This window comes from Nanorana parkeri, unplaced genomic scaffold (assembly GCF_000935625.1).
Source record: "Nanorana parkeri isolate BGI_ZX_2015 unplaced genomic scaffold, ASM93562v1 scaffold376, whole genome shotgun sequence".
Classification (NCBI taxonomy): Eukaryota; Metazoa; Chordata; class Amphibia; order Anura; family Dicroglossidae; genus Nanorana; species Nanorana parkeri.
This window is the reverse complement of record NW_017306644.1, coordinates 1,086,822-1,114,635: the sequence shown is the minus strand read 5'-3', so window position 1 is coordinate 1,114,635 and position 27,814 is coordinate 1,086,822. Positions and strand designations below refer to the sequence as shown.

The window sequence follows — 27,814 nt, the reverse complement described above, 5'->3', positions numbered from 1 at the left end:
AGAGGGGGGGGGGGGGGGGGGATGAATAACTGTGGGGGACATGTTTGTAATGAAGATGAGTATTATAGCAAAGGCTGTTTTTTTTCTTTACTTTTTATTCCTGGAGATCTGCTTTAGAATTACAGAACGGGTGAGAGTGCCTTCTCTGTAAAATGAGGGCTCGGATTGGAGGGTAGGACAGTGGGGAAGCATCTGTTGCCTTGCAAACTCTGACAATAACTGTCACTCTCCTTAGTGTGTACAAATGTCTATATGTTTCATCTTTGTAGTTGCCCTTTTTGGATAGAAATTGCTCTTGGCAGCTAACATTTGTTTTGTGTTCCCAATAGTCGTTGACTGTGGACCCCCAGAGGATCTAGAGAGTGGGGCTTTCTCCTTCGTTACCACCAAAGACACAACTACGTACAATTCAGTGATACAGTACAGCTGCAAAGATTTCTATTTGATGAAAGACGACTTAGGTAAGACCTCCATGGGTAATTATAGCTATAATTATGTAGACAATTGTAGCCATGATTTTTAGAAGAATCTCAGAAACCTGCCAAATAGTTTGTTCTGTGGAGAATCATGGAATTCATAAATCTAACCAAGATCCATTAAAGTTATGATTTTCTGAATCTCTTCATCTTATGGTAACCAATCCCTATTTAATCTGAGTGTACAACCGCAAATACTGTACAATCGTACGACTTTTGACTAACCAGCAGGTTAGAAAACTTCGGTCGATCGTACGATTTTCGCAAGGTTGGTGGCGTTTCTGTACGTCAAAATTTGTACGATTAACACTGCTGATGCGCAGGCGAAAATACGTGCGGTCGATTTCCGCAATTCGTCCAGGTGCTTTTTTTTACTTCTGATTCCACCTTGCGATACTCGGGGGAAGGATGGGGCCGGCGTACGAAAATCGTACGATGGTTCGATCATCGGACGAAAAGTTTAGTCCGATGATCGCAAGGTGTATGGGCAGCTTTAGATTTACTATCAAATATCAGGTGCAGGGACCTGCCTGATATGATACAAATGCAATGTATGGTTTAGATTTGACATCATATAACATAGTTTTGATAGGTCTAAAGGAGATTGTACATTTACACCGTGTAGTGTTTGGCCAGTTGTAGGCAGATCTCATATATATATATATATATATATACACACACACACACACACACACTGTTTATGTACTTGGACAAATCAAAAAATTAATTTTCCCATACCTAGTTCTCACAGCCACCAAGCTAATTCAGAAGAGAAGGTGTTCATACAAATCTGATGAACTGGCCATATGTTGAAAAAATGCATAAGCACATGTTACCATTTTAGAACTGCAGGTGAAAAGTAGATCCAGAAATACAAGCAGCTGTGGCTATAAGCATATCTTGAATTCTCCTGCTCGACCTTGCGCCCCCATCTTCCTACTGAACATTTTACGTGATGCGTCGTTGAACTGATTAAAAGGGGGGCCAGATTTGTAAACGGCAAGTCATAAGTAGATCTGTGCCCAGTGCACCCCTGCCTCCTTATTGGAAATTTAACATGACGGGTGGCCTTACTAATTGTAAATGGGGTGCCAAGTTTGTGAAAGATTTACTATAAGGAACCTGTTACTCAAGGCAACTGCGTGTTCTAGCAAAGAATTTCCAGTTAGCATTTTGGGTGAGGGTGGTCATGTTGTTCTACAAATAGCACAGGTTGCCTGACTCATGTTAATATAGAGAATAAAAGTAACTTTAAAGGGTTATTAAACCCTCCGGTGTTTTTGCATTTATATAAGGCTAGCAAGCAGTAGATCTATGCAAAAAGTGTAAAAACATAAACAAAAAACACGTTAAAACCGGTTTAAACTTACCTGTGTCTTCCCCGCGCGGTCCCGTCCAAAAATGTGCAAATTCTCGGGCGGCCGCAAACCATCTTGGGGCGGGCACATGCGCAGTTCACATTTTCGGCCGGGAGACGAGGAGAGACACAAGGTAAGTCTATGGACGCGTGCACCCGCATGCAGACACCGTGGGACAGGAAGTGCCAGCAAGGACAGAGGAGTCAGCACTGGATCGGAGACCCGTCTCAGCGCTGGAGGGAAGGCTGAAAAGGACAGGAAAGAAGAAGTTTGGATTAAGAAACATCATTTAAAGTAAGTGCTTTAATTAACATTGGGGGGAGGGAAACATATCTTTGACTTTAATGTAACTTTAAGTTTTAAAGAAAATCACATCACCTGTATCCCTGGTGACTCTATGACTGAGCCGTGGTAAGAGGGGCAAAGCACATTTGTGGGATTAGGGAGAGGAGTGTTCTCTCTGCTTGCAGCAAATAAAGTGTGGAGGTATTGTGGACATAGCAGAGTGTGGCCCCTTTTTTGGTTTTACCTATGCGTTTACTAGCGGAGACTGAGCCCGAAGATTGTACTGCTGGAGATGTGGGGATGACGGGCAGCTATTGAACGATCTGGTGGGTTGCCCAATAAAACGTTTTAATGAGTAATGTTTTTTCTATCTCCATTTTAGTGCGGTATCAATGTGGAGCAGCAGGACACTGGGAGGAAATAGTTACTAGGAGGAAAACACTGCCAAAATGTGAACCTGGTATGTTCAGCAGTTCAGAAACTCGCCTGAAAGTGCTGGACTCGCATCCTTCCATTTTTGCTTGATGAGTTTTCCATTGAAATCAATGGAACACTGATGTGCGTTATGAAGTGTGTTGTCAGCCAATACAAAGTGCTCAAAAACAAAGCAAGTTAACGCGTGTCGACATGCATGTGGATGCCTTTAAATGAAACGGATAACGCATCACGGAGAAAAACACATAGGTGTAATTCCAACCTAAAGATTCCCTTCATACATTATCCCCCAACCAGAGGCTTAGGAACCACACATGACTCTTTCAGCAGGTGATCAGCACCCGTTCCTGAACATCTGACGCCTTCAATTCTTCAGTCAGCGCTGGCGGATCGGAGCGGGGAGGGGGGAATCCAGCCCCTCTCCTGTCACGGCAGAGAGCAGTGACAGGATCGAGAGGTGAGCGAACGCCGGTATGTGTTCGCTCACCTCCCGATCTACTGAGCCGACCTGTGACAGTCTCATTGTCACGGGTCGGCTATAACTATGAGGTGAGTGAAAAGCACCCCCCTCATAGTTCTCCTTTAATAAAACAGCAAGAGGATGTAACAGTAATGACATGCCACCTACTGTTCGTTTGGTGTAGTCCCTCCCGGATAAGCTTCAGCTGTTGCTGTATGGGAACGTATAGGGATTTATATCTTTTGTTTTTATCTATTGTTCTATCTATAAAAAATATTTAATGTTTATCTGTTTGCAGCTTTAGACTCCTTTTCACATGTTTAGCTGTATACACCTAACTTTTCTTTTTATATACGCAATATACAATTTTGCTCTTGCGTTTTGTGTGCATGAGGCTTAAGGCTCCAACATATGGTATTTATCAAATGCAAATTTCCCCCGTAGAAAGATTTAAAGTAGGGCTGGTAATGATTAACATTTTCGTGTTCGACTAATCAAAATATTTTTTTGTCACGGACATCAACGTCCCCGGTCCCCTCCCCCTTCCCTTCTTTAGCCGATAGAGCCACTTGGGGAAGGGGGGAGGAGTCCGGTGACGTCGATGTCGACGGGACTCCCGGAAGCCGGCGGAGAGGTGAGTGTTTTCATTAGCGATCAAAATAATTTTAATCGATCAAAAAGTTTAAAGATTAATCGAGAAATTAATCTTTAATTTCCACAGCCCTAATTTAAAGCTAAAATATATTTGCATGCACCTACATATGCCCCAAACACTTTTCTTTTTCAAATTTAAAAAAAATGTACCTAACATGTTCATCAGTTTAAACTCTGAAGCACCGGTGTGTATGAGTCCTACATCTGTATTTATCTTTTTTTTTTCCTTGCCCTCAGATTGTGGAAAAAGGGTCACACATGGCTTGCAACGTATAATTGGAGGGTCATTGGCCAAGCTGGGACAGTTCCCATGGCAAGTATTCATAAGAGAAAGTCCTCATTCAGGTGGAGGAGCACTGCTCTATGATAGGTGGATTGTAACCGCCGCCCACGTTGTGCATGACGTAGACCTGCCCCAACTCACTATGAAAATGGGATTCGTTAGTAAGAATGACACAAACTTTTATAAGGCTGTGCCCGAAGCCATCTATATTCACCCCAGTTACAAACACGATGATACGTACGACCACGACATCGCTCTGATTAAACTCAAAGACAAAGCACCGATTAATGAAAACATCCTCGGGATCTGTCTCCCGACCAACGACGACAGATATCGGATCAGTGAAAATGAAATCGATCACCACGTGGGACGCGTAGCTGGCTGGGGTACCACAGAAAGAGGTTCCACTGCAAGACACCTGCGCTTTGTCGAGGTGGACATCATCAACCACGGGCAATGTGTACACACATACAAACAAAAGAACATCAAAACCAAGGTCACTGAAAACATGATCTGTGCCGGTAAGGAAGAAGGGGGAAAGGATTCTTGCCAGGGCGACAGTGGTGGCTCATTGGTCTTCTTCGATGATAAAAGCAACCATTGGTTCATTGGTGGGATTGTTTCCTGGGGGTTGGAGTGTGGGGCTAAAGATAGTTATGGAGTCTATACCAAGGTAAGCAACTACCTTGACTGGATACACAATATTGTCCAGAACAAATAAAGATTATTCATAATAAAGTACTTAAAAATGTGTTTTTTGTTGTCTAAATAATTTACTTGTCATTATTATTATACAGATTTTATAGAGCGCCAACAGTTTGCACAGCGCTTTACAATATAAGGAAGACATTACAATCACAATACAATTCAAGACAAGATGGTACGGAGGGCCCTGCCCCTGAGGGCTTACAATCTAAAATGTGCTCAGTCAGTATTCGACAGCACTGTACAGTTCATGTAAACTGTTTCTTAACCCAAAAAGAAAAATTTATTGCAGCTTACCAGTCCTTAGATTTGGTGGCTGCATCAGTTCTTTTTTAGGCTGCTTACTTAAAGGAGAACTAGGGCTTAGGGGTTAGGGCTTTAAAGGGATTGAAGTGCCCCGCCCCTAAAGTGTGACGTCAGAAAGACCCTTTCTGACATCACACTTTAGGGGCGGGGCACTTCAATCTGAGGAGACGGAGTTATACCTGGTAGCCGGCCGGCTGATACAATTTTAAATGTTATTTCGTACCGTCTTTCTTGACTAATACATTTTAAATACTGCACCATGAGGGTTTCAATTTGCTTTTATTATGGCTGAACATCGCGAATGAGCACGGTTAAAAACGGAGTATGAGGAAGGACGACGCTGGAAGTTACTCTGATTTGTTAAACGTGTGTTGGCCCGTTAAAATACAGTCGTCTGTGGTGAGTGCATATCCATTGGGGGACCTTTTTTTGGGCACGTGGAGGAGCACTATTTATCGGAACACATTGATTCGGTTTGACACTAAGTTGCTGTATTTGCACTGGATTGGATTTGGAAGGAGTCCCCCTTTCTTTCACCTACTTTCATTATTAAGGATTGGACTGTCTTTTGGACTGATTCGGTTTTTTTTACCCAAAAAATGTTGTGATTTTTATCAGTCCCATATTTTCACTGTTTTTGCACATTTCTATATTTATTTTGGATGTATTTATATGTATTATTATTTATATTTAGGCACTTTATATGCACTATATGTGTACTTCACAGGAAGGTTTTGAGCACTGTACAGTAATATTAAAATTATTTATTGAGGCTTGACAGCCTTAGTGTAGCAGCCTTTAAACCTTTGATGGCATTCATCTGCTTACATTAGCAAAGATTATCTATTACTATATTGTAAAATTATTGCTTGAGTTCATTGTGGGACACAAGAAGTCTTTAACCTGTGTTATACTGGCACCTACAGGAGAAATGGACAAACAAAAAACCTGTAGGGCAGACCAAGATAACTTCTCCCACTACCAGCATGCCTCAGTTTTATGGGACAACAAAATTTACAACATAATCATAAGCACAGAGTGGGAATTTTGACCCTCAAAGAACAGTAAGTCACTAGCACTCCAAAAGTTTCTTCAAGCAAAGTCCTATTCATTACCAAGTGTAGCAAATGTAGCAATGCTACACTTGCCCTACTTGCCAAGTCAGGTCACACATGTACAGGTGGTCTCCTCCTTTTAACTATCTAGGGGTTCAGAGAACTAAGCTTAGACCATTTTAAACAATCTTTTCCCTATGGAACAGAGATTTAAATCCCAATGTGCTGTCAACTCCATCTTTCGGTGGTTGGGAGAGAGTGAACCTAGTGAAGATGATCTGGATGCCTCAACTACTGTACATGCTACATAACTCCCCCTGCTGAAACCCCTAATGTTTTTTTAGAATACAATTTTTAGGAAAAGACGCCCCCACATGTTAAAACTAGAAACATCCCAAAGGATGAAGGAGGGCTGCCTGCTCCTAATCCTTGGATATTTTCTAGCCTCACAACTCTAGCATCTGGCAGGTTGGGATGGCAAGTGCCAGCATTTGAGGACATTTAGCCTGGGTAATATGCGCGTTTGTGACCGGGCGTTTTCAGCACGTTTTCCTGTCCACGAAACGCACGTTTACGAGAACCCAGACTTAGAAGTCTAATGGAAACACGCTGAAATCTGCCCTAAAGAAGCTCAAGTACCTTTCACACGTAGGGCGTATTTCAGCGCGACAAATCACGCTGAAATACGCCCAGGTGGGAACCATTCCCATACCAATTAATAGCATTTCACTTCTCGAAGTTTCGATCAGCGCTGAAAAACACCCAGGTGCGAACCCAGCCTTCGTATTATTCAGTCCTTATTGAAAGGCATGGATCCACTTTCTTGCTGTTCAACATCTCTATAAGTAACAAAAAACCAATACAGGCGCCTCCAACTGAAACTGGCCAGCTGTAACGATGAAGAACACTCACGAAAATTGGCGCCTCCATAGTGTAAAAACGAAATTTAATGATGCAACACACAGCTTGAATTGTACTTACAAAAGGTCGGTAGTAAAAAAGCATATAAAGATCGATGGAACTCGAAACCTCTAGCAGAGGAAGTCTGCAAAGATGTGTAGTATCAGCGTCCTCTGCCCCTGTAAGTTCAAAAGGTTTACGCGTTTCTGGGGCACGCCCCCTTCATCAGAACCTCTACGAGTTTCTGGGGCACGACCCCTTCAACAATTGTATTATATGGCCTCTGTGGGCATATTGCAGCTCACTGCCGACCACGCTGTTGGCCCGCTCCTGACGTCCCCACTGACCGTATGTGGTCCCGGTCAGTCCTCGAGGTGTGTAGCCTCAGTAGTCGTGGCCGAGCGGCGTTCGGTATGGGAGGTGTAGGAGCCGCCTCACATGCCGACTGACTCCGTCCCCCGCTGCCTTTGAACTGGCCAGCGCGCGCTGCGTTCCGGAACCCGGAAGTGGCGCACCGGAAGCGCGTCACCTCACCACGCGGTCTCGATGACGCGCCTCGCTCTGCGTTCACATCTCTTGCCTTGTAGAAGGGACCCTGTGTGGCCCCGAAACGTCGGCTCATGTTGGATTTCTGTGACATCATTGTCCATTAAAAGGACTCATTCATTTTAACTTATGGAGTGCTGGTGACCTATTTTCTTCAATCTTGTGTTTTGCACGGTGCCATCCGTGAAGTTACTTCGAGCACCATTTATTTGTTTGTTGGCCGGGACTGCTCACCATTTATTTGATTGTTGGCCGGGACTGCTGAAAGGCGCGGTCTCGATGACGCGCCTCGCTCCGCGTTCAGACGGCGCCACAGCGCTCCCAGCTGGTGGTGGGAGAACAAAATGCCGAGCAGCTCTTTGGAGCTTCCTGTAGACGCCGCCATTCTCCCGCACAAACCCATGCGGCCACCGGACGGAACCATGGCCTAAGGAACAGTGACCGCTGCTTCAACCAAATAAGGGATGACCCCTATGGTAAGTGTCTTCACTGCACCCAGCGCCTACCCCCTCCATACAACCAAGAGGGGGTGCCGTACACCGCTCAGGGTAGCACCCTTGCCACTACTGCACCATCTGGAGCCACTCACGTACAGGAGGATGGTTGCCCTCCCTGAATGATGTTTAACTCCCCCCACCCTCACGCGCCTATAAACGTAAATACGCGTCCGGTGCCCCAGCGCGCAACAATTACAATTGCGCTACACATGTTACATATCGCCGGGAACGTCGCAGTGAGCGCAATCATTTTAGGGCCATCAATCACTGATAACACTAAACTGATGAGCGGTAACAGCTTTTAAAGCATCGCCTATGGCCAATTTTGGGTATATCGTTTCTTTGAAGTTTTGCGCGCGCACGCAATTTGAAAGGCTTGACATGTTTGATGTCTTTTTACCCGACGTGACCCAGTCTTATATTTTACCAAAAAATTGGGTAATAAAATGTTTTATCATTTAATATTAGGTGAAACTTTTTTTTTTTTTAAATTTCGGTCATTTTTCCTTAATATAGTAAAAAAATAAAAACCCCAGTGGTGAATAAATACCACCAAAAGAAAGCTCTATCTTCCCCAAAAAAGGGTATAAAATTAATTTCAGTACAGCGCTGCATGACGGAATAAATGTCAGTCAAAGTACCGCAGCGCTGAATACTGAAAAATGGCCTTGATGGGAAGGGGGTTTAACACCGCGGATGTCAACTGGTTAAATAAATATTTATTAAGTACATACATCCGAGTCCTTTCTAAACACTCCATCACAATAGCAATATTGTAAATGATTCTTTGAAACTCAATTTTCGTTCTTTATCCCTATACAGTAATCGATACTCCCAACCTTTCAATTACAGGACAAATTGTGGAGCTCTGTCAAATCTCTGGTCAGCTTTAACTGGACCCACTAAATATGCCCCTATATGAAAAGATTAAACAGCTTAGGGAGCAGGTCAAACAGATGGTTATTCAGCGGGCTGGTATTGTAAAAAGTCTCCCAACTGTACGACAGTGGTATTCTATATCCTTTCCACAACTCAGGCCTTATTGGTACATCCAGCAAATGTACCGTACTCATGACTACAAAATAGGTCTTCGAGGGGACTCCAAATGCCCAAGGTGTAACTTCGACCCGTGCCTACCATTTCTTGCACTCTGGTGCTGCCTGAAATTACTGCAGTAGTAGGAAGAGATTCTGAGTAAGAACTTAGTATTTGGTACATCTATCCCTAATAATCCTCTTGTATGCATACCGGGTGCTTTGGGGTTACATCATTCTTCTACTGTTACCGTGTCCAGTGGTTTATTTGCTGCCTGTAGCATGCCGATCCTGAAATGGATATCTCATACCCCTCCATCAGTGGAGGCCTGGCTGTCAGAGCTAAACTGTTTTAATTTCTTTTGAAAAACCTCACTTTCAACATAGAGGTTCCCTTGACAAATTCTATAAGATTTGGGATCGCTGGTATACTTCAGGGAGGTGTTTCTCCCCTTATAAAACATGTGATGTAATTGCATAATATGCTACGCTCTGTACAAGGTTCTGATGTTACTCGGTTATACTGGAATGACTTGTTTGAAATTTACAGCAGCACAGCATCCTTCAGAACCACAATGACAAAGTTTTGATTTTTGTAACTTTTTAAAAATACTAAGCCCCACCCCCCCCAAAACATCTCATTCCCTTGGTTCTCAACTGGTTGGTCGTGACCCAAAAGCAGACCGCGACCCTGTGTTCAGTGGATCACCGCATGCCTTCCACTTTTCTAGGAGAGAGGCTCCTCTGCTTCCCCCTATCGCAGCACTCTGTTTTCACATCAAGCAGCCATTCAAAATATGCTGCCCGATACCAATTGTCAGCTTGAGGTGGGGTGGGCTGGGGGTATCGCCGCAGGGGCGCTCCATCCACACATGCATTGCTTACAGCTCCCTCACATGCCCTGTAGAGGTGCCTGGACCAGAGTGATGTCACATTCTGGCTACCGGCACGCAAGGGAGCTGTGCAAGCAATGCACATATGGAGGTTACACAGGGTCAGAACCACTGCTTTAGTCATCACTTCCAGTTTGAAGCCAGAAGCACAAGAGCCATATTGTCCAAGAGAATAAGTATGCAATTGAGAGTTGAGTAAATAAAAAGTAAAACAACCGACTTTATTTAAACTGTTTTATTTAAGAATCCTACATTGACAAGTCTTGTAAAAAGCATCCAAACACAGAACACATAACTGCAGCAAACGGCATTCTGGGTTTTACGTACAAACCAAAACAGTCCCAACACTCTAGAAAAACAGGAGAATTTCATGCCATATAATCTTTTAGGCAGGAAAGGCCTCAGTCTTTCAAAATGGACAAGTCCTCTGAATGCAAGAAACATTCGTACGTTACTGGCTCCCACTGCTCTCTGCACACAATCACCAAGGTCAATGGATCCAGAGACACATAGTCAACTTCATGTTAAAAAAAAATATATTCCCATAATGCACCACCAGGTCTGCGCACGCGCTCTCTGTTCTCGCTCATACCCAAGCCTCTCATTCCTTGGTAACACCAATCCCACAGTTCAAGCAAGCCTTCTGGTTCCACCTCACAGCCGTGCGTTCAGAAGCGCTGGTACGACTTCCACAAAAATAAAGTAGCGGATTAAAAAATGGCTCACCCACCGTTTTAAGAATGGCCGCAGAGGAGGCGTTCTTGCTGGGTAATGCTTTATGTGGATGAGGAGAGATCCAGCGTGGCTGATTAAAGAGATGCTTGCGTGTGCCAGGTCCCAGGTAGACAAAAGGTGAGGAGCAGAGATCAGTTGATGAAGCAGTGAACACATAAAAGAAAGCCTGACCTAAACATATTTAGAATTGCTCATTTACATAATGGAAATAATAATAAAAAAAAAATAAAGTTATACATTGGGTAATGCCAGTTGGTTTTCTTCAGCATGCAGCTTCGAAGCTCACGCACACAAGTTTCTATCATCCATCTTCCTTCACAAAGCAGGCACAGCTGCATGCTTGAAGAAAACCTTCGGGAAACGTTCCATAACTTCATTTCACGTTGTACTTACCACAAAATTAGGAAATGTTTGTTCACCCCAGTCACCCAATACACATCCTTGAACCATTATGTCTACATACCCCACCCCCCCGATGACTTTGATTCCATGCTCGAGCCGAAGCCCCCATTGAAACCGGTACCAGAAGCGGCGTTTGGCGAGCCCCAGCCTATAGCTCCAGAGTTCGAGCCATAGGAGTTGCTACCGGACCCGAAACCCTGTGTCTGGTCCCTGGGCTGATTTCCCTGGCCCTGAGTGTTGCCTTGTGGACCAGGCTGGTTCTGTTGACTGGCCAACATACCCATCATGCCCCAGCTGCTTTGGAGGGCTGCTTGAGCAGCGGCCATCATGGCTGGGTTGATGCTAAAGGCCCCGAAGTTCATTCCGCCACCACCCCCCATATTATTAGGCTGGTTGTTACCAAGTCCACTGCTGTTTGGCCTGTTGTTGGGGTAGCCCTGGTTCCCAAAGTTTGGCCCTGGGAATCTACCACCTCTGTCTAAGGGGGCTCGGTTGTTATTGTGTTTGGGTTCTGCAGTTGACACATGAACGCTGACACCTTTGATTATGAGGTCTTCTCCACACAGAGATTGTGCCACCTGGGAGAGGGGAAAAAAGAAAAAGCTTTGTATTAAGTAATCATTCCCAAACCTCCATCAGCTTTGTGCCGCAGTCACACATTTTGCATTACAAGAAATGTCTGAACTAGAAAAATGTGTCCCAACTAAGCTGCAAGCTATACTAATGTCAGTTTAATCAGAAATTTCTCAGCGAGCGTTTACTGCTGTAGCTCTCCAAGGATTCCTCGCTGTTCTATGTGCTGCCCTGAGAAACTGCATGCAAAAAATACAACTCACTACAAAATAAGTGAGAGCCTGGGGGGGAGGGGGGGGGAGGATGGAGAGAATATGAATAGATCAAAAATATCACTTCATGGAAAGTTCCCACCCTTCTTTTTTTGCAATTTGCAAATCTATAGCCACATGCAACCATTACCACTGCAAACTACTCAGCCAACGATTAGAGAAGTATGAGGCAAGCGATTTTCACTCAGCCTCATAATCCGAGCCGACCTGCGACAATGAAACTGTCACAGGTCGGCTCTATAGATCTGAAAGTGAGCGAACACATACCGGCGCTCGCTCACTTCTCGATCTATCCCTGCAGAGAGCCGTGACTGTCACTCACGGCTCCCTGCAGGGATTCCACCCCCCCCTTTCCGATCCTCCAGTGCTGACTGGTGGAACGGACGGGTACAGCTGGCTCTGCCTCTAGATAGACAAAGACCAGCTGTCGCTCACGCAGCTGGGTGGATCCAGACAAATTGTTGGGATCCGTTCCGGCTGCGGCGTCTCAGTATAGCGCTGTAGCTCGCGGTATACTGAGCTGTGTGTGACGGGAGGACGCTAGTTTGTGTCCTCCCGTTACCCTTAGGAGAACTATGGGGTAAAACCCTAACCCCATTTGTGGTGAAACATGTTAAGAGGGAGAAAGAACGGCATCTTGCAGTCAATAAAGTTGTGTTTATTGGAGTTAGGGGATCAGAGTGGGGCTCATTGGGCTTTAGAGACGAACTACTTTGCCTGCTCTGCTCAAACTTCTTTGTAGTCAGCCTGAACAGTGCAAAATCTACGTAATAATTTGTGACATGACCGTAAATAAAATATTGCACAGTAATGACTACACTGCATACACTACGCTTTTGTGAATAGGCGCTTATATGGCGTGCCTGTTGAATATACCCTTTTACAATGCTGGTTACATGTAGTCAATGTTAGCAGGAACACAGTTACACCCCCCCCCCACGAGCCGCCTTGCTCTTAGACCTGTCCCTGGAGCCTCTCTCGACCCTTGCTGCCGCAGTCTAAGGATCCTTGAGTCATACAGTGTATAACCCGTGAGGATGCCGAGGGACGTACCATCACTGCAGCGGAGGAGACAGGCTTCAGGGACTGGACTAGCAGCCAGTCGGCTCTGCAGTTCAGGCGAGTACAACCTTTTCTTAGCACACAGACAGAAAAATGGGGGGGGACCCCGCTGGCAATGGTTAAGAACACTTTTGCCCCAGAGTTCTTCTTTAGATACACAGAGCAGTAGTATTGTTACTATGACATTGCACAGGACTTACCTGGTCATCTGCAAATGTGACAAAAGCAAATGCTCTGAAAGGCTTGGGGATGAACACGTCTACAACCTCCCCATACTGTGCAAAGAACTGGCGAAGCTCCTCAGCACTCATGTCCTCTGTACAGCGGCCAACAAAGACTTTTCGGCTGCGCATGGGCTCATCTGGGCTTTGCTGATGCATGGAGGGCGAGAAAAAAAACACTTTATAAGAAAAACAGGATTTTTGTACTTGACGTTAAATACTTTCTAACAGTCCATTGGGGGGAGGGGGGCGCGGATGGGATGGGTTATAGCCTCTAGGGGACTGGCCTTTAGTTTCTATGTGCAGAGAGTGTCCATTTCCCCTGTAGGTGGGAGGATGTCCCTCATATGGATAAATACAAGTTTAACTGTGCTCGTGTGTCTGGCCGAGTCCCAGGGCTCAGCTCATAAATTGGCTAGTTCTAAATTGTTGCAGCCACTTAAAGCTACAGTATACAGAAAGAAACAATTCAAAGTAGGATCATAAATCAGAAGTGGAACAGCTTAGGACCAAGAAGGGTAAGTATTTCTATACATGCAATAAGCTTCTTTCAATTCAGCAATGATGAAACCTAATGCTTTATAAGATATAGGTCTAGCTGTCCTTTAAAGCTGAACTCCAGGCAGATATACAAGAAAAGAAAAAATAATGCAGCTCTGTACTCATTAATACATCCTTTAAATGTAATGTTTTTAAATATAAGCAGAGTAAGTACCTGAATATGACCTGGTATCAGCCTCTCGTAGTCCATTGTATAGTAGAGGTCAGACTAGGGGAGGAGAAGCAGAACAAGGAGCCAATTAATTAGTTCTGCAGTGCAAGGAACATGCTGATAAGAGGAGAGAGCGGAGTGACATGTGAGCTCTTTGGTCTGCTGCTTCTCCTTCAACTGTTCAGTAACAGGGGAGAGGGAGGGAGAAGACCTGTTGGTGTTACTGAACCGCAGCACAGAAAAATCAGGTCTCCGGCCCTGCCAGACAGGGCTGTGCAGTGTGGCAGAGCTGTGTAAGTTTCAGGATTGGCCAGACAGTAATACAATTTATTTATTTTTTGCCAGGTAAAACAGCCTCGATATATATGCATTCCATCTCTAGAATTAGCTGTTTTTGCCTGGAGTTGTGCTTTAAAGAAGAACTGGACTCTGGAAACTGTGCCCAAACAAAGGCAGGCAGAGGGCAAAGGACTAGACTGCAGCATTGACGGACGTCTCCCTGCAGCTGATCATTTCCCCACTACTGACTTACCATGCCCCGTTCTGCACGGTGTCTGGTGGCAGCCAACTTGGTAAAGGAAAGGCTGTACCTTCTCATGTTAAGAGCCTCCAGCAAGAACAGTAAGCAGCACAATAGTAACATCACCAAATCTCACTCCGAATCTCCTAAGTCTAGCAGTCAGAGGCAGCAGTTCCTTAGATCTCACACTGCAGATATACAACTGAGGCTGTAGTGACTAAACACACTCATATACCAGAAATGCACTGCTACTTTACAAGACAAATCTTTTATGGTTACTTCTTAGGCACAATTAACATTCCCCAAGGTTCCCTATAACATAGCTACCCCTTTTGGAGTTCAGGACCAATTTAGCATGAGCTCCGCTTATGCATTTGCTCATCCCAAGCTTCATATAAAACTTTGACGCTTATGACAGATTTATGGCTTATTCACATGGGCGTGCACATCCGTACAGAGACCCGCTTCCCAGGAGGGACAGGTGCAATGTGTAATCGTATGCAGCCAACTGTACATCACTGAGAGGACCTGCACATTCATGCACTTGGATGCAGACAATCTGCACGCTGCGCCTGTCCTTCCCGGGAGCAGATGCCTGTGTGATTGTGCCCTTTAAAAAATATTGTCAGGATCCGCTTCAGCTGCGGCGTCTCAGTATACCGTGAGTTACAGCTTGCGGTATACTGAGCCTAGGGTGACGGGAGGACGCTAGTTTGTGTCCTCCCGTTACCCTAAGGAGAACAATGGGGAAAAGACTTAACCCCATAGTTCTCTTTAAGTGTTATTAGCATTATTACAGGGAACACATGCAGCCAGCCAGGATATACTTTACTTATTTGTTACTTTCTCCCCCAGGAAAAACCACATCAATAAGTTTAACCACTAATTACCTAGCTACAATTACCCCCCCCCCACAATTTTGTCACAGGCTAATGTCTGCCCACCAGCTGTAAATGTAACCCACATATTGCTGTTGGGGCACTAGGCAAAAGAAAGGGATGGCACCACTGAGCTGGAGCTTAGAGGGCTACCTACCCTCATGAGACTGATGGGAACAGCCATGTGCTAGGAAGAGATTCACATGCACTTCTATACAAAGTAGTACTGGGATCTTTCTCTGATAAAGAGGGGGAGGGGACCTGGAGAAAGTTGCTCCAGAGAAAATCTACACATGCAAATCACATTAAAATTTTGCACCTAAGCATGTAAGGCCCTGTGAACACGACATCTCATTTACCTTGGAATTAGGCAGTTTGCAATCACACCATCTCCCGTCTATCATGTGCCGCTGTGACATCACTTTAACCTGTGTTTCATAATCTGCAAACCGAACAAATCCAAAGCCTTTTGAATGACCAGTTTTGGCATCTTTTTTAACCTGCAAGAGAAAGACTGTTTTTTTAAACTACAACTATTAACCGCAGCACCCAAAACATGAATGTCTGGAGAATGAAAGTACCTGAACCATAATGACTTCTCCAAATGTGCTGAAATATTCCTTAAGGTCCTGCTCCGTCGTTTTCCATGGGAGCCCCAACACAATAAGGTCCGATGTTTTTGTAACAGCACGCTTTATTTTAACAGCGGAAGACGCATCGGTTTCATCCATCTTCCTCTTGTTGTCTGTAATAGAATAAATGTCAGCTTTACTAATTTCGAACATGAAAAATTTGAGAATGTGGACAAAGAAAAGTCTTCATACACGTAACTGAATATTTCCTTTTTTTTAACTATTAAATTTCCTGCCGGTTCCGCCCCCCCACGGACGCTCGCAAGGGCATCGGCCGCAGGACACAGCGGGGATCGTGGACAAGGTATACCTGAGTTACTGTGTAATCCCCAGTGTGGCTCGGGGTTACCGCTTTTGGTAATGAAAGTTAACCCTGAGCCACACTCTGGATTACCGCCAGGGGAGTTAGACCCCGGACAGATGTCTACCTAAAAGGTCATTGTGTTTCCTGCAAGAGAGGTTGTGCACTCGCCACTGGTAGCTCATCCCCTACCTTCCCTATGCTGCAATCCCTTTGGCATTTGACACCAGGATACTCGCATCCCCCTGCTGCACAAATGGTTGCTGCCTCCAACCCTTACATCACCGATTCAGCCGTGACAGTCAGGTGGAAGAGGATACCAGCATGCAGCAGACGACACAAGCATTTGACACTCCCAGAAATGAAGACTGCAGAACAGAGGTCAGTGTGCTGCAATGGAAGGAGAGGTAGGAGACACAGGCCATCGGAGAGGTTAGTATACTACCTCTTCTCTGGAAGGGAAGACGCCATTTTGATTTATTTAGACACCTTTTGTGATCTCACCAACGCAATACGCCTGAAAACCTTTTTTTTTCCCCTTTTAGAAAAGACTTGAGATTTAATTCCTCGGTCAGAATTTTACTGGAGTCTGTATTCCCAATCAAGAGGATGCCCCCCTCACTTCTCCCACAGGCACAACACTATAACCCTCCCCATAGTGAGAGGATATTCTACCTCTTACAGCCATCATTGGAGAGAGAAATGGTTACCAACAAAAATTGTGAGGGAAGAACATGATGGGATTAAAACCCTTTCTATCCAAACCTGTAAACATTTGTGGTGGTAAAAAGAACCAATGACAACCCAATAAAGGCAATTTATACACCAGGATTTTCAGCATAGCTTACAAATCACCAGGTCACCCAACCTGTTGGGTGAAAAAATAATAATAAAACACTGTCTCTCCTGTAAGCAGGGTCTAACATGGTTCCCATTTTCTAAATGCTATGTTAATATACAGAATGCACAATTTAAGGTGACAAATGAGGAGTAAAATCTTACAAATGCCATAACTATTAAAACATGGCAATGTATCTCATTTGTGTATCACTCGGCTGCAGATCCTCCAATCATCTCTGAATTGGTGCCGACACTGTCCTCCCTCCTGGAGGGGGGCTACATCTGTTCCCCATGGTCCCTGTGTGTGTTGTAAAGTAGTCACCGCTCCAAGCTCGCTCCTGGGATGGACTACAATATCAATACAAATTAGTAAACTAATCATGAGATTTTAGTCCATCCCGGGAGCGAGCTTGGAGCGATGACTACAACACACACATGGGACCATGGGGAACAGACGTACCCCCCTCCAGATGTAAGGACAGTGTCAGCACCAATTCAGAGATGATTGGAGGATCTACAGCCGAGTGATAAACAAATAAGACACATTGTTGTTCAGAGTTAAAGGAACTTGAATGTATTTGTAATATTTTAACCCCTGAGATTATGGTCTCTTTAAAAGCTAAACCTAGACAAATGCCATGTTAGTGATCAGAGTATTACGGTAGCTAGAATCACACATTGGACTCCCAACAACCAGATCTCCAGGAGCATCTAGATTCACCTTGAAAAGTGGAGTTACACCTCTGGCAGTAAGACAAGACCCCAACACAGCAGTCGCACGGAGACGCTGGAATTAAATTTGGTGCAGAGATCTCACCGCATAGTCACTAAGAAAGCAGTGAATGACAATCCACCCTACACAAAAATTCGGGCATGTAAATCAGCACGCACCTTTAGGGTAATTGACGACATAAACAAGATTCCCCCATCCGTTCTCCGGTGCATGAAGGATTCCTTCCACTAATCTGACCCCACGCATACACTGATTCACTGGATTTCGGTATCTAAGGCCACATGCGCCAGGAAACTGCGCCGTAACTGTTGACAGGAGGACGGTGCCGTCATCTTCGGAGGGGATTTCCATAGGCTCCTCATTCTCATCCTCCGCCACGCGAATATATTCCATTTCCATTGCTGCAAACTAGAGAAGAACATGGTGTGAACAAACAAAAGTCAAATACATCACATCAAGCTTTAATTTCAGAAAAAAAAATTAACACAAAGAAGCGACGAGACTTTTCAGGGTGTTGTGATCCAGCGGCAGGACATGCACTTTTAAAGCAGGAATGAAAAGTGTTGCACACAGCTATTGATATGCTGGTTTACATGCTCCAACCTGAACTATGTGATTGCTGGGAAAGGAACACCGGAGGTTGGAGACACACTGGGTTGGCATTCAATGCTTCCCATGAGTCTCTTACGAGCAGAGCTCGGACACTCTCTTACCATCAACACGGCAGTCCATAGGATTGTGCATCAGCCAAGTATCCTATGAACTGGTGTTTGAATGCGGATAATCCCCCAGCAATCACAGCGCTTAGCTGTGGAGACGTGTGGGTCAGATTCTGTAAACAGAAACTCAATTTCAATGCAGCCGGCGCTAGCAAACCGTACCTCATAAACCCACATTTAGCACCACGGGGGGGGGGCCTTATCAAATCCGGAGCATGGCAACCAATCAGCTTCCCCTTTCAGTTAAGCTTTGATAATGAGTCAGTTGCCGTGGGCAACTGCTCTCCAGTTTTGATAACTTCTCCCTATATTTTGTTTTTTAAAGTGTCAAAGGTCTCCACTAAAACATTACCGAACATGTATATAAAAATTACACGTTCAGCTGCAACAAAAAGCCCAATGTTATTAGTTTGCATCTCTTTTTGGTGCCCCTTCGTTGGGCACATTTGCCAGAAACACCCGTGCCAACATCGCATGGCCAATACACCTCTTCCAGGGGTAGCCAAACTTCAACCCCCAAATGAAGCACGACAAATCCTAATCATGCATCTGCCTCAGGAAGCCATGCCTGTAGCTGTCAGTGGGACTTGTAGTTCCACAACAGCTGTAGGGCCAGAGTCGATACCCTTGACCTTTACCCTTGACCTTTATCAGTGGTACGCAAACGCCAGCACTCGAGCTGTTGTACAACTACAAATCCAATTATGCATCTGCCTCAGGAAGCCATACCTGTAGCTGTCAGAGCTTCGCCATGCCCAATGGGACATAGTTCCACAACAGCTGGAGGGCCAGAGTCGATACCCTTGACCTAAGTGGTAAGCAAACTCCAGCCCTCCAGCTGTAGTACAACTACAAATCCCCATCATGCATCTGCCTCAGGAAGCCATGTCTGTGGCTGTCAGTCTAGCAATGCCTAAAGCAACTTGTAGTTCCACAACAGCTGGAGGACTGAAGCCGATACCTTTGAGCTATACCAAGGGTAGGCATAGTCAAGTCCTCCGGCTGTGGTGCAACTACAAATCTCCATCATGCATCTGCCTCAGGAAGCCATGCCTGTAGCTGTCAGAGGTTTGCCATGCCTATTGGGAGTTGTAGTTCCACAACAGCTGTAGGGCCGGAATTGACACCCTCGACCTATACCAGGGGTAGGCAAACTCCAGCTGTGCTACACCTACAAATCTCCATCATGCATCTGCCTCAGGAAGCCTTGCCTGTGGCTGGCAGAGCTTTGCCATGCCTAATTGGACTTGTAGTTCCACAACAGCTGGGGAGGACTGAAGTTGATACCTTTGACCTATACCAGGGGCAGGCACACTCCAGTCTTCCGGCAGTGGTGCAACTACAAATCCCATGAGGCATTGCAAGAATCTACAGGTATGTCCCACAGGTATCTGTCCCACAGGTATGACTCCCAGAGACAGATGCACGATGGGATTTGTAGCTGTACCACAGCTGGAGGACCAGAGTTAGCCTACCTGTGCAAAAGACAACAAACCTATAATGCCCTTTCCGCCACAGCAGCATATACTCTCCTGTCTTTTGCTGCCCCGTCGTTCTCTTTGGCCACAGAGGCATAAAGAAAACACCGGCACTTCCAGGTATGGAGAAGCATGGTGGTCGATCTTCCATTGCAGGAGGTTAGATACCCTTCCATGCCCATTGATAAGGGATCTGTACTCTTCCCCGTGGCAGCTCTGCAGCATAATATTCCATAGATCAGGGTTTTGTGTAGCAGAGATTTCCATAACCTGCTTTAGAGTCGTGCACAACGGCTCTAGGCCTATCAGCGCTCTGAATGGCGAGATGAGCCTCCCCGCACTCCCAGCTCAGACCAGGCCCGAGTCTGCAATCCCACACCCCCGGCCCACTCTCAGTTCCCCCAGCTGCGTGAGATACAGGCAAGGCCTCTAGGCCTTCACACACCCCCCTTCCCCCCCAAGATCAGGCCTCAGCCATGCGGCCTCCGGTAAACCCCACCCCGCACACACCTGCTCCAGCATATAAGGGAATGGACGATTCCCTATTGGGGCCCGACACCGCACACCCGGGAATCACAACACGTAACCGGCTCTCAGTCTCGTCGCCTCCTTCTCTCACTCACCAACCTTCCGGGCTCCGCTCCCGCACAAAATGGCGCCTAACAAACCAGCTCCAAAGCTCATCTGCTACGGGGACCTACCACCACCAGAAATAGGGGGGGTGAGCAGACTAAGACAGAAACGTATCCCCCTATCGTCTTCGCTCCGCCCTTCCTTTCCCACTGGCCGCTCAGGGACACGATTACGGATCGAATCCGCCGTATGCGATTGGGGATTGTGTTTGCAGGCACGGAGTGGGAAAAGGGTGACTGGGGCGGTCCACCCCTCCGGGCTGGCAAGTGGTACGGTCTGTTTCTGAGTCTCGCAGAGCGCATGCGCAAACAGTAGCAGCGTGGACAGACAAAGGGCGGCCTGGACTGGGGGGTCAGCGGAAGGAGTGAGGCCTGTGTGTGGTCAATGGACCCGCTGCCAGTATGGGGGATTTCCTCTATAGATAGCAATGGGCTCTGCTGTCATACATGTTACTGAGTTCTATGGATGCCTTGCTGCTGAAACGTGTATGATAAATAAAACCCAAACTGCAGTCTCAGTATAATAATAGTGTGCCATTTGTTTACATTTCATACACAGCTGATTGCTTCCATCTACATCTCCATTACAGCCCGCAGAGGAATGGTCAGGGTGCAGGAAGGCCAGCACCATCGCCCGACATACCTCCCAACCAGAGCCATCCCTATAATGAGGCCATTGCCTCAGGCGGCATCTTATTAGGTCACACGGGGGGCGGCAGGTGTAGAGCTCTTAGCAACGGCATCCCGCCCAGCTCCCTGCAACCAGTGATGTCGGTGAGCTGCATGCACCCCTCCCAGTAACATACCCCGCCAACACACCCTTCCATGTGCACCGCTAACAACCTGTCCCCTCAATACGTGCACCACCAACCCACCCACCGGCCTGAGGCGGTGAAAATTGTAGGGACGTCCTTGCTCCCAACTTTCGTAAAGAAGGGGAGCCTGGGGAAGGGATAAAGTGGGCAAGGCCACATAGGTATGAATATACTGTGTGTACCCGAGGGTTTATGGGTACACACTGCACACTTTTTCTGCAATCAGGAGAGTGAATATGGCCGCCGGCACCTTCAAAATGTGTGTGATATCCATTCAGATGCATCTGGCTCAATGGCAACTCTTTGGTGCACCATGTCTGATAAGCTTGAGAGATTTTCCATACAATTCTCTCAGGTAGGTCATCAGGTCTTTTATGAACCCTCGTCATATGGCCCTGATCAATGGTGGCCCTTTGCAGACCCTTTCAGTCAGTCATGGAAGTATTCATTTGTAAACAGGTTATGAGGCCACCGATCTCTAGCAGACTCTAACTAGATCCTATAGTGTGTGTTCAGTCTCTCTCCATCCCTGTTAAATGTATGCAGTCTCTGACAGTCCTCTGCCATATACTGAATATTATGTGTGGCCCTTTGGAGTTGTCAGGGGCCACAGCTGAGGCCCTCGACACCTTGTAAGTTGTCATTCCCTGTCATATGGGCAGGGTTTGTGCTTGCATGCAGAATGTGGCATAGCCAATGTGTACACACATATTAGGGCCAATTTAACCCTGAGCCAACTACTCTACTAGAATGTTGTTGGAGTGTGAGAGGAAACTGGAGAACATGGTGGAAAAAACATACGAGCACTGGGAGAATATGCAAACTCCATGCAGATAGTGTCCTGACTGGGGTTCAAACTGAGGACCCCAGTGTTGCAAGGGATAGGTGGTAACCTCCGTACAACCCACCTACAACATGTTCTATAATTGCTGTGCAGTAACTCTGAGATTCTCTCAGACACGCATAAACCCAGTGGTGTCACAAGGGGGGTGCGGCCCGCACCCGGGTGACACCATTGCAGGGGTGACATCAAAATGACTTAGTCATTTTGGTGTCACCCCCCTCTGAAAAGTCGGGCGCTCAGTCATGGACCGAACGCCCCACAGTATCAGGAGAGAGGAGGGGACCCGGCGGCATACCTTATCCCGCGGGGTGACTGTCCCCATCTCTCTCTGCCGGCGTCCATCACCAAGATGGCCGCCGGCAGGTATCAGAAGACAGTAGCGCGTGCGCGATGACGTCATCGCTCACGCGCGTTGTGACACCCGGTTACCGCTGCCTTGTGCAGACACAAGGCAGAAAACAGGAATCACCAGCGCTCGATAGTAACGTTCAAATAACACATGTCCATTTATTTGGACAAATCGTCACAATGTAAAGAGCCAACGTTTCGGGGCCACACAGGGTCCCTTCATCAGGGCGAAAAGATGTGACGTCACATCTTTTCGCCCTGATGAAGGGACCCTGTGTTGCCCCCGAAACGTTGTAACGATTTGTCCAAATAAATGGGCATGTGTTATTTGAACGTTATTATCGAGTGCTGGTGATTCCTGTTTTCAGCTTTGTTGTACATGGCACCTCAGTATAATTTCCCTCTCGGGATATGGTGTACCGGCTTTTTGTCCCATTGGGCAATAAAAACCCGAGTTCTAAACTCTCATAACTCTATCCGAGTCTAATTGGCTACAGATGCAGTTTAATCCTTTTTTATAGCGTGGTTGAGTGAGTCGGATGTGTCCACTTGGCTTTTCATCAATTGTGAATTGGAAGATGTGAATGTCCGATGAAGGCCATGCAGACAGAAACCGCGCTGGTTTACATTAGAGATGTCATGTACACTCAGCTCCGCAGGAATCCATGCTGCCTTGTTTAATCTGAACCCCCCGGATCCTGTGAAGTCCTGTGTGTGTGAAGGTCTTGGTCTGACTCAGGTGTGCCACCATGTAGAGTGTCTCCCTTTGACATGTAAAGTGTGGAGGTGGCAGCAGTGTACTCAGCCCTGATCCTGCAGTTTCTGTAAACTGCTCTTAGTCAACTTTCTTATTTATCCAACAAATAAGTCTCGAGCTTCAGCTGCTGTTTGTATATTTCTCTATGGAGACGTAGGACACCCACTAGTATATTATGGAGGATATTTTGTATGATTGACGCCTCTCTCTGGGTGGCTGGTAGTATATAACAGGGTGCTGTGGGACTGGCACTTCTATAAGACGTGTTTTAGAAGCAGGGAACACAAGATGAGACCTTTCTTGCTGATATCATGGTAAGTGATCTTTAGTTATGGGCTCATTATATTGCGATAACTTTGCTTCTGGTTACAACTTATATTAGATACACATGAGCCACATTTGCTTCTTACCTATGCAAACTGAGGTTCCTGCTTATTAGTGCTACAGGACTGCACTTTTCACTGCCATTCAAACAAGTCTGTGTGTCTGGCTTAGCCCAATATCTCTATTTATTATCACACCCTGACTGACAGCTTCGAATTTCTTACCAGTGTTCTCCTAACTGTCCTGTGTCCCGTTCCCTCTGGTGGCTTTCCATTCCAAAGCAGCGGTCTGGCCCCAATCCCAGAATCCTCCTCAGGTACAGTTCAATGCATTTTTTCTTTGTTCCGTATGAAAATGTTCTTGACTGTTTATGCTTTGGGAGGCGGTTTTGCCACTGTTGCTTAATGTGTTGCTTTTGAGCTTTATGGAACAGTTTTTCATTGTGTGCGGGACATCACACAGAGCTGCTCCCATAGCCAATTTGGAAAGTCATCTTGAAGCCCTGTTCTCGTGTGTTTTCTTCTGTTCTGCAGATAACGTTGAGTGTTTCCTGGATTATATGGAGCTCTGGGTGCCCAGGAAAATGATTGATGGCTTGCTTCTCTGGCTGTCTCGAGTTATGCGATTTCCAGGTACGGTCGAATTTTCGAGCAGTTCATAATGGGCTTTATGTTCATAAACCGGTCTGTGTTGCTTGTAGACGCTGCAGTGATGGAGCAACACCTCACAGGGGTCAGAAGCAGTCCATAGTGACGTCCACAAGGTTGTTGTAGGTCCTCCAGTGTGACCCAATCCAACAGTTTCTTAACACCCTGTTCTTGACCATCTCTCTGACTTTCTGATCGCACTCAACTGAGTAAGTCAACAAACTCTTGATAAAGTGCAGCTGAAACCAAAACTATTTTTTTAATTTTGGAAAGAGTGGAAAGGGATTAGAACACATTTCTGGTTTTTAATTGCTGTCTTTGTCCCGATTAGGAAGATTCACCCTCTTTATTTTGATCTTCTGGATCAACTGTGAGTAACTGTGGGCAAAGGGTTCTGTTTATAGAGATTTTTTTTATTCTCTAAAGGTTAAACTTGATGGACTTTTTTCACTTTTATACTCTTCCCCCTTTTTTAAACTATATAACCATTTGGTGACTGTTGTCCCTGAGGCTGGGTTCATACCATTTTCCAGACCAGATCTGGAACACAGTGCATTGCGTTTTTACCGCGATTTTGCCGCGTTTAGATTTTGTTTTTTTACCTTAAAATGGTCTTACAGGTGCGTTCCATGCATTTTGTATGCGTTTTTGATACGTTACAGTGCATTCCAGACCAGACCAGACCAAGTAGGAAAAGCAGTATTTTTCTGGTCTGGTTTGGAACGGACTCCGCTGGTGGGAACAGTGGCCAGAAATAGCATAGGGATACATTGGGACGCATTTTGGGTCTGGAAACAGTTTGGTCTGGTCTGGGGGTAATCTGGATGTGGTGTGAATGGGCCCTTAAAGTAGAAGAAAATCCCAGGGCCTATTTCAGCCCTTGAACTGTGCTGAAATTACAAATTCCATCATGTCTCTGGGAATCATGCCTGTGGCTGTGAGAATCTTGTAATGCCTCATGGGATTTGTAGTTCCACAACAGCTGGGGAGCTGGAGTTTGCCCACCTCTGGTGTATCATAACGATTGCCCATTTTTTTAAAAAAATACTGGTCTTCAACTTTTTTCACCCTTTGTTGCTTATCATTGTTTCTAATCCCCTGCAGCCTCTTTGCAGCCTCATTCTGGCTACATGTACTCCAGCGATGGCTGCATGGCATTTCTCAGGGTGGGTTTGCAGATGGTGACAACAGTTAATCATGCCCTGTGACAACACAGGAGGCCCAGTTAATCATGCCCTGTGACAACAAAGGAGGTTTGCCCATTTTTTTAAAAAAATACTGGTCTTCAACTTTTTTCACCCTTTGTTGCTTATCATTGTTTCTAATCCCCTGCAGCCTCTTTGCAGCCTCATTCTGGCTACATGTACTCCAGCGATGGCTGCATGGCATTTCTCAGGGTGGGTTTGCAGATGGTGACAACAGTTAATCATGCCCTGTGACAACACAGGAGGCCCAGTTAATCATGCCCTGTGACAACAAAGGAGGCCCAGTTAATCATGCCCTGTGACAACAAAGGAGGCCCAGTTGAGAGATGGGGACAGAGCGTTGTCATCCTAAAGCAGGAAGTGCCTGAAAAAGGACTTAATGGCAGGATCACCAAGGATTATTTTAATAAAAGCTGCAGATTTAAACATTCTGAAAATGACTCTTGAAATTGCATTAACATGCAAAAGCTTATATGAGACTTTAATGATTGGGTTTACATCTACTTTAAGTAGGGGATTGTTTTAATAAAAGCCGCTTGTGTTGTGTTGCAGTAAGCCTAAGCTCACTGGATCGTTCCAATCGTCTCCTCTCCCGCTGCCGATATGCCCTGGACATGGATAATAATTCTAACTATATCTTCAGAGTTCATTACTCAGCCTGCCATGTACAGACCCAGGTAAGAAGATGATACACCACCCTGATGGGGATGATTCATGCATGTACCCCTGCAGATAAAGAATTTTCTATTTCAAATAAAAGCTTCTTTAGTCATACAGGCTGCTCTACATGACAAAGGAACGTGGGAAGTATTCCAGAGGTTGGGTAAATTCCACCATCTCTTTTAGTTGGAAAGAAATGTTTCAAGTCCTAACTGTACTTAATAAAAGCAATACAGATAGATATTCTCTCTCTCTCTATATATGTACATATATATACTGTAAGTATCTAAGAAAATTAGTAAATGCAAAAAATATAGTAAAGTATCATAGAAACAATTTAACAGCTATGGGCAGTTTCTTCATCAACCCCCTATAATAAAGAGGCCATTTCAGGTCTCACTCTAAGGAAATACATAATTCAGCTCCCTAAGAGGAGAGTTATTTTACCAACTTCTCTAGTTGCCTGAATCTCCTACCTCTCCACCGTTCCAACACTGTGCCTCCTGTTAGTGTTGTCAGCATTCAACGTTTCTGGGAGTGTTGGGTCGCATGTATCCCCCACTGCGTGCTTTGGTTCCTTCCTCCACCTTGTGTACTGTAGCTGGAGGAAGGAACCACGATGCACGTCAGGTGACAGAGGCATGGTGTCTATGTTGAATGCTGAAGACTTTGATGGGGGTGCAGGGCTGGAACAGAGGAAAGGTAGATGTGGGCCATCTGAGAGGGGAGTATACTACCTCCTCCCATACAGGTAGCTGACCTTTGGATTTCTTTAGGGACCCGGCAATCTCTTTTAACTACATTGACCATGGTTAGATGGCAATTTCTGTCATTTGGTGACAGAAATTGCCAGCCACTGGTTTCCGGAATATAATAGCCTTGAAGTCAATATTCACACAGGTACCAACCTTGGCAATTGCCCTTAATAATTGTCCATGCTGAAATGTTTTAGCACAAGCAAAATGTGAACAGTATCGGCTCCTTGTGGAAATTAATGACTTGGAATTGTATTTCAGCACTGTCAGTTATTTTGCAGGGTATGTTCTCTTGACCTTTTCAGGTGCAATGGACTGTGGGACAAAGACCCAAAGACACTGTACAGCCATTTCATAACCATGAGCTTGGCAGCAGAGTAATGAACCTCAAATTCACAGCGCAAAAATTTACCTGTTATGTCTCTGCTATCTTTTGACCAAGAGTCTGGCCCAGGGGTGGGCAACTCCGGCCCTCCAACTGTTGTGGAACTACAAGTCCCATGAGGCATTGCAAGACTGACAGTCCAGAGGCATGTTGGGATTTGAAATTAAAACACAGCTAGAAGGGCCGGAGCTGTCCACCCCTGTTCTGGCTTATGGTGTCCATTTTAGGACATCCTTCCTAGCAGATATCCTCTGTACCCCTTCCAGTTCAGTCAGAGGAGGATTAGAATCTGAAGCCAATTGGTAGATTAATGTTTGTAGTAGGTATGGGGGTGGCTTTGATAAAGGCATTAGACTAATGACACAGATAGGAGGGATGTCCTAAACTGGATACCACAGGCTGAACTTCCAAGCAAAAATCAGGCTGACGGAAGAGGATGCTTTGAAAGTATCAATTTCTGGAAACAAAATTATCGTA

General features: G+C 45.6%; 2 protein-coding genes across 3 annotated transcripts in view; one reads left to right on the top strand and one right to left on the bottom strand.

Annotated features, from left to right (window-relative positions):
- LOC108789090 (mannan-binding lectin serine protease 2-like) overlaps positions 1-4,672 on the top strand; it is a 39,819-nt gene extending 35,147 nt beyond the window's left edge. The window contains exons 11-13 of the mRNA XM_018559020.1: positions 330-461; positions 2,502-2,579; positions 3,906-4,672. Coding sequence (XP_018414522.1) covers positions 330-461; positions 2,502-2,579; positions 3,906-4,672 — 977 coding nt within the window. The remainder of the gene's footprint in view (positions 1-329; positions 462-2,501; positions 2,580-3,905) is intronic.
- A 5,861-nt stretch (positions 4,673-10,533) lies between these two features.
- TARDBP (TAR DNA binding protein) lies at positions 10,534-20,633 on the bottom strand. 2 transcript variants are annotated; one of them, XM_018559034.1, is made up of 7 exons: positions 20,476-20,633; positions 17,927-18,176; positions 15,844-16,007; positions 15,622-15,762; positions 13,868-13,921; positions 13,132-13,302; positions 10,534-11,602 (listed from the first exon to the last, which is right to left on the bottom strand). In XM_018559034.1, the coding sequence occupies exons 1-7, from the start codon at positions 20,485-20,487 to the stop codon at positions 11,078-11,080; spliced, it is 1,317 nt and encodes a 438-aa protein (XP_018414536.1). In that variant the 5' UTR covers positions 20,488-20,633; the 3' UTR covers positions 10,534-11,077. The 2 variants fall into 2 exon arrangements, with proteins under 2 accessions (XP_018414536.1, XP_018414537.1); XM_018559035.1 differs by lacking the exon at positions 13,868-13,921 and having other exon boundaries at positions 20,476-20,632.
- Positions 20,634-27,814: the final 7,181 nt, after the last annotated feature.

Bases quoted from the DNA above. Each gene is read 5' to 3' on its own strand.
- TARDBP (XM_018559034.1), bottom strand. The intron at 16,008-17,926 runs GTGCGTGCTGAT...ATTCTATTACAG, and splicing joins TGTCGTCAATTACCCTAAAG to ACAACAAGAGGAAGATGGAT. The intron at 13,303-13,867 runs GTACTTACTCTG...TCCATGCATCAG, and splicing joins TGATACCAGGTCATATTCAG to CAAAGCCCAGATGAGCCCAT.